General features: G+C 36.5%; 1 protein-coding gene across 6 annotated transcripts in view; it reads left to right on the forward strand.

The window, feature by feature from the left end:
- UTRN (utrophin) overlaps nucleotides 1-12,033 on the forward strand; it is a 485,166-nt gene that overhangs the window by 424,442 nt on the left and 48,691 nt on the right. For all 6 annotated transcript variants that reach the window (XM_040627923.1, XM_040627919.1, XM_040627921.1 and 3 more), the window contains 2 exons: nucleotides 3,484-3,685; nucleotides 9,139-9,224. In XM_040627923.1, coding sequence (XP_040483857.1) covers nucleotides 3,484-3,685; nucleotides 9,139-9,224 — 288 coding nt within the window. The remainder of the gene's footprint in view (nucleotides 1-3,483; nucleotides 3,686-9,138; nucleotides 9,225-12,033) is intronic.

A 12,033-nucleotide genomic window follows, 5' to 3' on the forward strand; every position in this document is an offset into this window, starting at 1 on the left:
GTAGCTAAGGCAGAAGGAAGGACCAAGTGAACAAGTACATAGTTCAGTTAAAAGATCATGGGGGCTAAACCGGTGGGTGGCAGTAGTGGGGGAGAAGAGGGTATGGATTTGTAAGGAGGAGGAAGAACTGATGACTGGGGGGATTTGCTAGTTGAGAACCGGCAGAGGGTGAAAGAAGGACAGTGTTAGCACATTTCACGATTTGCAGACTCCTGGTTCATAGAAGGGGTAACACCATTCCTGGATTGCAACATAATAAGACCTTTATTTGGGACATATTAAGGGGGAGGTCCCAGAAACAGAATAGTAGAGTTCTGTTTGGGAACAGAACAGCAGGAATGTGGGTCAGGTGTTCAGGCAGGAGATCGGGATGAGAAAACAGAATCAGGAGCCATCCAGAGAGAAGGGACTCCTGAAGGATTGACTGTGAGTGAGGGTATCAGGATTACAGAGTGAGAGGGCGTGGATGCAAGACCTTGAGCGCCACCTGTATTTCCTAAGTGTCTGGGGAAGAGGAGGTAGGAGAGGTGTTAAGAAGGAATGTTCAAACAGTTCAAGAACAAAAGAGCTACAGAAGCCCAAGGTCAGGTGCTAACCTGTGTGGTTTTGCAGAACAGCAGAATGATGATTCATTTCCATTCGACCCCCTGTGCCTCATATGTGGGATTAAAGAAAAAGCCTGAAAGTTGGTTAGAAAATGATTCTGCTGTTTGTTTCATTTGCCACATGACTGAGCTGTCATTTGTATCTCCCTTTGAAAAGAGAAAATCATAATTTTGTGTGATTTAAATGTAGTGCATTTTTTAAAGGAACCTAAACTTGTCACATTGCAAGGAGGATAGATGCCTGGCTTAGGCACTAAGGCGAAGTGTCAAAGTAAATCACTAAAAATTGAAGACATGATCATCTGTGGGATGTGGCAAATTACTGTCACAGCTACAAAGTGTATCACAAAGGAAACTGTTCTAGAAGAAATGCAAGGGCAGCACGATCCAGGAAATGGTCTTTTTGGAATTCGGTCTGTTGTCACTTGATGCCATGTGTGGATACAATAGCTGTGCTGAGTTGCTGGCATAATTAGTGTTGGAATTCAGAAAACTTAGAGCATTTTGGCAGTATTTGAGTATGTTTCTTTGTGTCTGTGTGGAATTATAATTCCATTGCCACCATCATGAAACACTTCTCTTTGTCAAGCACCGTGAAGGATGAGTTTGAATTTTGCTCCTGCCCTCTGGAAGTTTAGAATTGAAAACAGCGTACAGTGCCAAGAAGTAGGGTACAAATGATATTGAAGATTCCAGATGGTTCTTAGCTTTTTTTCTGATACCATCTCTAACTCATGTGAAGCTTACACAAGTTATTTTTGCAATTAGCTTAAATTTTTGCAATGATATATTTGACATCGGAAGGAGAGGGATTGACCTATTATCTAGACCTGTGTTGTATATTTGTCTCTTTCTATCTCTTTTTTTAAGTCTTCTGTGTTGAGTTTAGGAATAATTTTAATCTGTATAATTTTAAAGCAGTTCTCTTCCATTATAGGTAACTTGAAAAAAATAAATCATTCTATGGTATTTAAGCAGCAAGAGCGGACACATTTCATAAATGTCTTTAAAAATTCAAAATTAGTGGTTCTTCAGTGGTTAAAAATAGATAAATACAAAAGAAGCTATTCATTCATTTTATTTAACTGTCAAAATATCTGATATTTTTTGAGGGGCTAGTTTTGCATCAGGCAAGGAGGAAATAGTTGGTTATCTTAAAATAAAAAGCTCCCCTGAGCTTATTTCTTTTAATGTTAAAAAGTTAAATATGGTGGGGTGCCTGGGTAGCTCAGTTGGCTGAGTGTCCAACTCTTAATTTTGGCTCAGGTCATGATCTCAGGGTCCTGGGATCGAGCCCCATGTTAGGCTCTGTGCTCAGTGGGGAGTCTGCTTGAGGATTCTCTCTCTTTCCCTCTCCCTCTCCCCTACTCGTGCTCTCCCTCTCTCTCTCTAAAATAAAAATAAATAAATATATTTTTTTAAAAAGTTAAATATGGAGATAGGGAAAACATTTTATAAAGTGGGAATTTCAATGAGCAGACCTTAAATTCATATGGGTTCTGTATTTTTCCAAACCCTTGTCTTTAGATTTAGAAGAGTCATTTCTACACTCAATAAATGTATAGATATATGGTAATTTGATAATCTACTGTTTCCCTGTTTTCAGTTAGCTAATGAATGACTGAAAGTTGATTAAAAAGAAAGATTATGTAAGGTTTTTTCCTTTTCTGTCTGAACTCTTCCTCCTGGCCCTTGAAGATCTCCCCTAGTGCAACACATGCCTGCCCCTGAGTGCCAAGTGTCTGCCGCACCATAACCAGTGCCACCGCCGTGTAAGCCCAATAGCCTCCATACCGCCATTGTCATTTCTGAGAGCCCCCTAGGCTTCCTTGAATTCTTGTCTTCTCCCAAGCAGTTCTGTCTTCCTAGAATTCTTTCCTTGCTCTACGTGGTCTCTTGTATCTTATATTCTTTAAGGCCCATTTCAAATCCCCACCTGCCCAGGGAGCCTTTTTCAGGCTCCTTCTACTTCCCTGCGGTAATAGCTGTCATAGAAATCTATGTATTCTTATTGCATTTTCACTCCTTTTAGTAAAGTTATCAGTATGCTTACCCTCCTTCTCTGACTGGCCATCTTTGAGAGTAGGGGCTCCAGCTTATCCTTCTGTGCCCACCCTGCTTTAGCACTGGCCAGTCCTTCCGTAGATGTTCTGCACATGAAGTATAAAAGTGGGAGCAAATACACGAAGACCCATGGATGTGGGCCTGTACTGTGGACCTCTATGAATCCCACGTAGCTAAAATGGTCTCTATGCCAAAGCATCACGGGAAGCAAACCAGGTTAGGGCCAGATTGGGAGGGCATTCTAGATCAGGTTTGTTCAGCAGGCAGTAGAGAACTACTTTTTTTTCGACAGAACCCATTTTTCAACTGCACATTTTCAGTGAATTTTGTATGTCATGATGTACATATTGAGAAACAGAATGATTGATTTGGCCATGGTATAAAGGAAGACTGGGAGGGGGCGAGCAGGCTGTTCTCAGGAGTTAGGAGAAGAGCAGTGCCATATTTTAGACATTCTACTATGTGGACTAGATTTATTTATGCCTTCCTATGTTTAACAGTAGAAAGAGCCTAAAGAGAGGAAAGCCAGAAAAAGAAAGTAGGAAGAACTGATATTCCAAAGAGCAAAAAATGGAATCAGATTGAAAAGTAACAGAGTTTAGATGCAAAAGCACGAAAATAAGAGATTACAGATAAGAGTTTAGAAGTGTAAGAATGGAAATGCTATTTATTTCTTTAAAAATTGAAATTAGCTGGAAAGGATAGATTCTTAAGTTGGAGAATCAAGCTAAATACTCAAGATGAGAAATGTTGTTGTTTCAGTGTTGTTATGTAATAGAATGACTGTGCATATTCCTGTCTATCACCTGATTAGTGGACCTCTTAGAGTTGAATACAACAAATGAAGTTTTCAAGCAGCACAAACTGAACCAAAACGATCAGTTGCTTAGTGTTCCAGATGTCATCAACTGTCTGACAACAACCTATGATGGCCTTGAACAAATGCACAAGGATCTGGTCAACGTTCCGCTCTGTGTGGATATGTGTCTCAACTGGTTGCTCAATGTATATGACACGTAAGTTTGCATTTTTTTTTCTCCTTAAAATATAATCATTGAATGAAATATATTGATAACGCAAAATGTCTAAATTTTGAAATGAGTTTTTTAAGAAGTACTTTCAAAGTACTTTTCCTAGTGGAAATATTTATGTTAATTGTTGAAAAGAATGACTTTCCCAAAATTTGAAGTCTTAGCCAACAATATAACAAAAAAGAATGTCCACCTATTATTTCAAGATTTTGCTTCAATTTATAAATGCTGTCGGATTTGTAGTGTCACATTGGCTATGGGAAGCCTGATATAAATAAGTCCTATTTCCTCCTGTCTTCTTTTGAAAGAAAAAAATTTATATTTGTTGTTATGAGTTACAGTAATTGGCTGGCTCATAATAATCCACTCTGCAATTTTTGTATGACAACTTAAGAGCAATTTGAATGGCAATTAAAGGGACTTAATTTGTCTTTTGGTATTAGCTTTATTTATTGTAATAGTGGTTATGTGTATATGTGGTGTTTAAACAATTTATGCTATAGGACACTCTTAATATCTGTAATTTAATTAGATGCTCACTGTTACATGAAGAGCACTCTCAACTTCCAGCATAACTCATTCGCCATTAATTTGGCTGTTTTGAATGTGACAGTGCATTTGTGAAATAATCAATTCTAGAAAGACCTGCTGTGGGCTGACATTTCCAAAACACTAGGAATTATTCATTCTTCTGGTAGGGGGTTAAAGTATGCAAAGATGAAATAAGAAACTGTTGATTTTCTCTCAGAATCTAAAAGTTATTTTCCATTAATTAGCTGCATGAAAATTTGTGTCTGTCATCCTTTATTTGATTTAGAGAGGAAGAAGATAGATGACAGTTTATAAGTGTACATGTGTTTAGCATTGGATTGATTCCGTATAAGAAGTAAATGGTGACAACCATAGCTTTAGGGATGATTTAATTAAAATTTTCTTTCTTTTGATTAGAAAAGTTTGTTATCTTTCAATATTCACAAATATCACAACAGTTTTTTTTTTTAATAATTAAATAGCCATCGTGTGCTTGAGGACTCTTAAGAAACTCACTGAAGAACAGATAGGTAGTATGAATCTCAATTATAATAATGAATGTGGGATTTACAATGTCCCTATCTGATATCTTTTAATACATTTCATTTTATCCTTTTTTTATCTTTTTAGGATAAAATTTGACTGTTAGCATTAATTCACTATTTAGTTGATCTTCAATTTTTTAAACCTCTAAAAGAGACGTTTTCTATGTAGTTAATTCGCCAAAATAGCTGGTCAATTGGGTATTTTAACTACAAAGCCTATAACTTAATTTGAGGATCCAAAAAGAATGCTAAATTCATAGAATACTTGGTTGAGATCTTTGTTAAGCACCATAGGGGGATGGTAGAGATGCATATTTTGAGTAATAATTTCAGGAAGAATTGGAGAGGTGTTAAATCCCCCTCCTCTAGTTCTAACACACTACATTAGTTTGCTAGGGCTGCCATAACAGAGTACTACGGACGAGGTAACTTAAATAACAGAAATTTATTTTCTTACAGTTCTGGAGACTAGAAGTCTAAGATAACATGTCAGCAGGGTTGGTTTCTTCTGAGGCCTCTCTCCTTGGCTTATAGATGGCTGTCTCTCCCTGTGTCTTCACATGGTCTTTCTTCTCTGTGTGTTTGTGCCCTAATCTTATAAGGACATCCGTCGTATTGGATTGGGGCCCACCCTATGACCTAATTTCTAGTTAATTACCTCTCTAAGACCCACTCTTCAAACACAGTCACATTCTGAGGTTCTAAGGGTTAGAGCTTCAACACATGAATTTTAGGAGGATCTAACTCATAATATGTAACACCTACATATGCTGTTTTCACTGGACAGCCGAAGGGACTAGTGCCACTTAGTTGTGAAGGAAGCAGAATGTGAAATGTTGTGATTCGTATTCTAGGGAATCAAATGTTGGCATACTTCCACTTTCCATCATCAAATGTGAACACATGGGAAATGCTACACTAAGGTACTCTTTCTTATTTAGAAAAACAGTTTCTTGAAATTTTCCATTTTAAAGGAAAAAAAGGTTTTCAGGATTTATTTCCCTTCCATGCCAAAGAAATATAGTGAAGACCATGCTGGGTCGGATGGTGTATGTATTCAGTCTAGTTTTCTGTCTTGGATGGGAATATCATGAATTAACCTAAGGGAAAAAAACACAGTTAATCATAACATGGCAGTCTCAGATGGCCAGAGTTGGTTGCCCAAATTTCTGTAACAACTGTAATTCATCAATTCATGTAAACAAGAGTTATTAACTCTTTTTAAGTTATTAGTTTTCTTTGAGAATCTGATGGAACTATGATGCAGAACATTGGACCCCAAGAAGTCTCTGAACCTTGGAAATGGTACCATGATCTAACCTTTCCATTCATTCAGCTATTTTGATATTTACTCATTAACCATATATTTTTGACTGCCTTACTTTGTGTGATATGATACAGCCAGAGTGGATATTTTCAGCTCTTGAAGTATATTCAAGCAGTTCTTGAATTAATTGAGTGATGCACACACAGGAAATCATAGAATTCTAGAAGGAGAAGGACTTTGAGGACCTTCCATCTTCCATTCTGCCCTCTTCATTTTAGTCTGCCCTCTTTTTTATACTGATTAAGAAATTGACCCAGTGAGATAAGAGAATTTATCCATATTAGGGGGATAAGATTGTATATTAGTGGTAGATAGGGAATGAATACTCAGGTTTTTTTGATAATCACATGTTTATTTCTGCCATATTGCCATATCTAAGAAAAAGAATACTTTATAAGTTATATTAAGTTTACTATTTGTTTTCAAGTTTTAACATGTATCCAACTCCTAATATTCTGAATTTTTGCAAGAAAAAATCTATTTTCTTCTGTTGTGAAGGATGAGAATCCAAATTTTTGGTTCTTGTTGCTTTGTACCTTGGCAGCCACTCAACTTTTGGCATCTCAATTTCTCATCTGAAAAATTGAGATAAAAATATCTGCTCTGCTTACCATACATAAGATATTTGTGAAGGGCAAATGAACTAATATATGTAGAAAGGACTTTCTAAACTATAAAGATAAAATTTATTCCATTTATGAGTTCACAGCCTCACTCAGTCTTCATCTTCCCAGGTTAAAAAGTCTTAACTTCACAATCTTCCTTCTAAATTTAATAGAAATCAAAAATGTTTAAATCATGATTTAAAGCAGTATTCTGGAATGCTTGGCTTAAATATTTTTGTCCCTACAGAAAATATTAACCTCATTTGCTGCAGTGTTAAGTCATTTTTCCACTGTGCCAAGATGGATATAATTTTATAAGGTACATATCTTTCCAGTTAAACTAATTTCAGGAGTTACTTATGAAGACTATCTGGGAACCAAATACTTAAATATTGGGTTATGTCACTCACTAATAAATTTCTTTGCCTCCTTCTTCTTTTTCAAATCCAGATATCTTATTTAACATCAAAGCCCGATCATCTGGTCTCAGATGATATCACTTGGACAGCTTTATCGACTGTTCAGCCTTGGTGCAAGCCTTTGCTGCGCCTGAATGCAACTGTCCCTGGTGCTCACACTCCTGCTTGGGTTCCCTTGCCCAGGCTTTTCCTGTGATAATCTGCTTTCTCCTAGGGACAGTCTAGCCATGTCATGCCTTCAGTGTCCGATTTGAGTCTTATCTTCTCTATCAAATGTTGTGAGACTAATAACTACTCAGACTAATCACCAGTCAGAATTAATGAGTCAGCCACAACTTTCTTGTACTTATTTCCATGCATAAAGATTGCTCTCTTATTTTCTTGTGTATTTCCCGTTGTTTTCTTGTCTCTCTTCTCTAGCTGTGTGTGACCTTATCATGGGTGGAAATTGTGTCTTGTGCTTTTCTCCTGGACCTCATGGTACACAGAACAATGCTGAGATCACAGGAAACCTTCATAACTGTTAATGGTGTGATGAATGGGTGATTGACATTTTCAGTAGCCTTCCTGATGACTTCCTTTCTTGTGTTGTCACCGTGGTCTGGAGATCATCCTCCAATATATATCATTTTGATCTTTTTTCCCTTAAAGGATTCCTTTCTCCTTAGCCACGTCCATGTACTAGTCTATTCACCAGCCTTTGGTTATCTTCTGCAGGTCTATTGTCTGATTATCCAGAGAAAAAAATTTCCTAATTTTTGGAGGGAAGAAAACAGATATAGGGTTGATAATTAAGAAACACCTAAAAAATGTGAACTAGAGACACAATTTGTAACATGGCTCAGTTTAAGGTTAATTTGATATTATTTCTAAAATGGCAAGGAACCGGAATGAGTACATTAACTCAGATTTCTGCTTATAATGGCTATATCTATTTGAAAATTTAAGTATTCATTATTCCATAGGTCACTTCTGAATATTGTACACATGCGTATGAAGGGTTTAATAAGTTTACTGGATATGATTTAATATAGATTCTAAACTCTAGGCTATTGAAGGACTGCTTTGAAAATACATTTCACTGATCTCTCACCATGTTTTTCTTTTTTATTTATACTTTATATGTCACGGTATATATACAGAAACTTACCTGAGTAATTATAATTTGAGAATAGAAGGTATCAATTAGTATTAATAGTAGGAGTATCAATAAGAACAAGATTTAAACACAGTTTGACAATAAGACCACCTAAAATTAAAATTACATGATACAAATATTTATCTTTTTTTTAGATAGCATGAATTACTAAATTTTATGTAATGATAAAGTTACATAGACATTTAGTTATGGCTATTGAATGTATTATACTTGTGTATTGAAAACATAGCTTGAGAAAAATTAATGTTAAAAACCTAAACTGAAAGCAGATCCTGAATATGAAATAATAAAGATAGCAATAAAGACTTTATTTCTGGATTGTGTGTTATTCCATAGCAAGGATTATGTTACCAATTTTTGTAGTTTCTGCATTTCCCGCTCCCCATCCCCTGGCTCATTGGGACATTTGGTAGACAGCTCAGAAATTCTTTGATAAATGACGAAAATAAAGACAGCCACATGCATATTATATATAGCTTTAACTATCTATTTTAAATCTTACATTTGTAATTATTAACGGATTTTAATTCATACTATTTCTAAAAATATCTTTGCAGCTTTATAATTATCATTTTCATTTTACTTGTACTTGTTCTTCTTAGTTCCTGTGTTCCATATAAGTGATTTCAGGTGATCAAGTCTTCTAGACTGGGTCAAACATACTGTTAAAACATGTCCTGAAATTATGGTATGGGTTTAAAATTAATTATTAAAAGTGAATAGAAAAGTTGCATCTCTAAGATGCAGTCATTTTTAATAGTTTACCCTGAAGAAAATAGATGTTTGGAAATAATTAGTGTCCTGTATACAGCTTTAAATGCATCTAACACATTGAGATTCTTATAATTACAGGGGTCGAACTGGAAAAATACGAGTGCAAAGTCTGAAGATCGGATTGATGTCTCTCTCCAAAGGTCTCTTAGAAGAAAAATACAGATGTATGTAAGACCTTTCCGGTGCAGTAGTGTTTTTAGTAATAATAATGGTAATAACAATTGATTGGAGGCTTACGTTATATGATTTGCTTGTAATAACAGTTTCCATTCTTTTTACCCCTGACCACACACATCCCAGGCTAGACAAAGGGTATCACTGAGATGTAACATGGATTTGTGTGAAATGAGGTGAGGTGCCTTGGCGGAGTGAGAACCAATTGCACATTATATCTCAGCTAAGTCTTTAATAACCACCTCAGAATGTAGGCATTGTGGCTTCTGTTTTCCAGCTGAAAAAAAAAAAAATTAATTCTGAGATGGATTAAAAATCTAGTCAGTGGCTCCAGAGACAATAAATTATGGGGGTAGAATTAGATCGTAGATTGTTCTGACTCTAAAGCCCAAGTTTCTATCTCTTTATACTTCCAATGCTTGAAAAAAATAATTAAGATGGACTAGCACCTTCATACTATTCTTTATGCTAGAATCTTGTGTACTTCTAAATGCCAAAAAAAAAAAAAATCAAGATGGACTAGAACTATTACAGACATTGGCAAATAATTATATTTTATCATGTGAGAAAATAAAAAATGTTGTTTGTATTCCCCAAATAACTCCATGGTACCCTTTTAGCTGTCAGTTGATGAAAGGCAGGCTTCTTGGCATTTTGAAAGGGATGGGCTCAGGAGAGAGAAATACCTGCCATCAGGTCTCAGCTTTGCCACTTAGTGGCTGAGTGACTTGGGGCCAGTTACCGGATCCCGCTGAGGAGCACCAGCTAGGCGGCAATATTACTCCCATTCCACATTTCAGGAAGCTGAAATGTAATGAATTTCCTTCAGCTGAAGAACGAAGCTAATAGTTCTTGCTTTGAAAGCAATTAGAGATAAAGTGGGAAAAGTACCTAGAAATCACAGCCGTGAATAAATGGTAGCGCTTGCTGGTGTGGCCGCAGACTCTTCACTACTGTAAAGCTTTTCTGATTTAATTTTGTCCATATAGTGTGGGTGACGTGACCCTACCATGCATACCCCTGACGAGTCTTCACAGAATCTATTCATACATTCCGGGGAGAAGGGTAGGGGTATTTCACGAATGTGGAGATACCAAAAAACCAGAGGATGTGTGATCACGGGTTTTGCATCTTCTGTGAACATACATACGTTTTTTGCAACTTCTGTTTTCTGGGATGTCTGTGAGGTGATTCGACTGTGACTATCAGGTCTAGATCGTGCTGGCTTGTTTTTCTTAAACCGTTTGACAAGAACGTCAGTGAAAAGAGATGTGGGATTTGGATGAAGCAAAAAGCTGATTGTAGAAAGATGAGGAGGTAAGGGCATTGATGGAGTCGGAACCTAGTAAACCCTGCAGGGAAAAAAAAAAAGCTTTGCAGAAGGCTTTGGTTGGGTGGCCCTTTATTTATCCAAAATTTGAATCATCTTCAGCATCGTAATTGTTGAAAGATAATCATTTTCAAAGCTAAAAAAGTTATTTTTTATAATGAGTGGGAAAGGAAAATGTTAATGAAAACATCCCTGTAGCACTATAAGAAAAGGACTTTTTTATCATTTATCGTTTGGGGTTTTCATGTGCTCCTGAAAGAATTTAGGTTTCCTTAAAAGTAACAGTTATATCATGGTGTTCATCTTACTCTGAAACAAATACAAATTCAACCTCAAGGTTTATCACGGATCTTAAAATGTAAGCATGATCTGCTTTCTGAGATCAATGATTCCTCCTCCCTTTCTTTGCAAGTTGATTTTCAGAGAGTAACCTGAGACCAAAAGAAATAGTTACAACATGGTGACTGTAGTTATAGAGCAAAAACCAGATTCTACACAATACAGTATATAAAGATTTCTTTTATCTGTACACATGCCTTCAAACATATTTCTGAAATGTATAATCTTTCAGATGAGGAGCGTATTTCAGGATACAGATACCCGTGCCCTCGTCATACAGTGGGGATACTTTCTACAAATGTCAGCAAATTTAATCCTCTGTATTATTTCACATTAAGTTTTCAAATTGTGGCAAGGAAAGCCGGAGCCCTGCAAGGAAAATTTCTGATATTTATCTTAATCCATGAAGTATGCCATTTTAGTACTTAATTAAATAAGACATCTCTTGGGTTGAAATCTTGACATCTTCCCTAGGAGTACTGAGACTCTGGAAATGTTCTGGCGCTTTGTTTTGTTTCTGGTTTTGAGGCCCTTAGGAACTCTGATTTTAGTTTTGATTTCCCCAATTATATCAGAACACTCCCTCATTATTATTTCCTTTGTTAGATTAAGATTGAAGACAATTTGCTCTCCAAACTCAGCGGCAGAGGTGGCATTCTCGGTCAGTTGGTATCCATGTGCACATTGATTTTGCAATGGCTAATGTCCGTGTCTTCACCCTGGTGACACCTTCTCTCTTCGTGCCTTCTTGAGAATATCCCTTGATTAGGTTCTAACAACAGCTGGACCTTCTTACTTTCTCGCCTCATCAAGAACACATTCACAAAGATACTTCAGAATGACCTTTTGCATCTCTTCTGTGCCAATTTGTTGGAACTTGAATTTTAGGTTGTGACCTATCCCCACATCCTGATAAGTCCTTTTTGTTTCTGCCTATAATATGAAATGTGGACTTCTATCAGAATCCAGAAGGATATCAAAATGTTAAGGAATCTTTTGTTTTGTGTGCCTTAACTGTGGCATAGAATAGTTGTCTTCCTCAAAAGAGGAAAGTTTGGCAGTCATTGAAACGTGTACTTTTCTGTGTAAAGCAGTATTACCTAGGAGGTCTCTTCTTAGAAATGGGTTTT

Source organism: Ursus maritimus, unplaced genomic scaffold (assembly GCF_017311325.1).
Source record: "Ursus maritimus isolate PB19 unplaced genomic scaffold, ASM1731132v1 scaffold_13, whole genome shotgun sequence".
NCBI classification, from domain to species: Eukaryota; Metazoa; Chordata; class Mammalia; order Carnivora; family Ursidae; genus Ursus; species Ursus maritimus.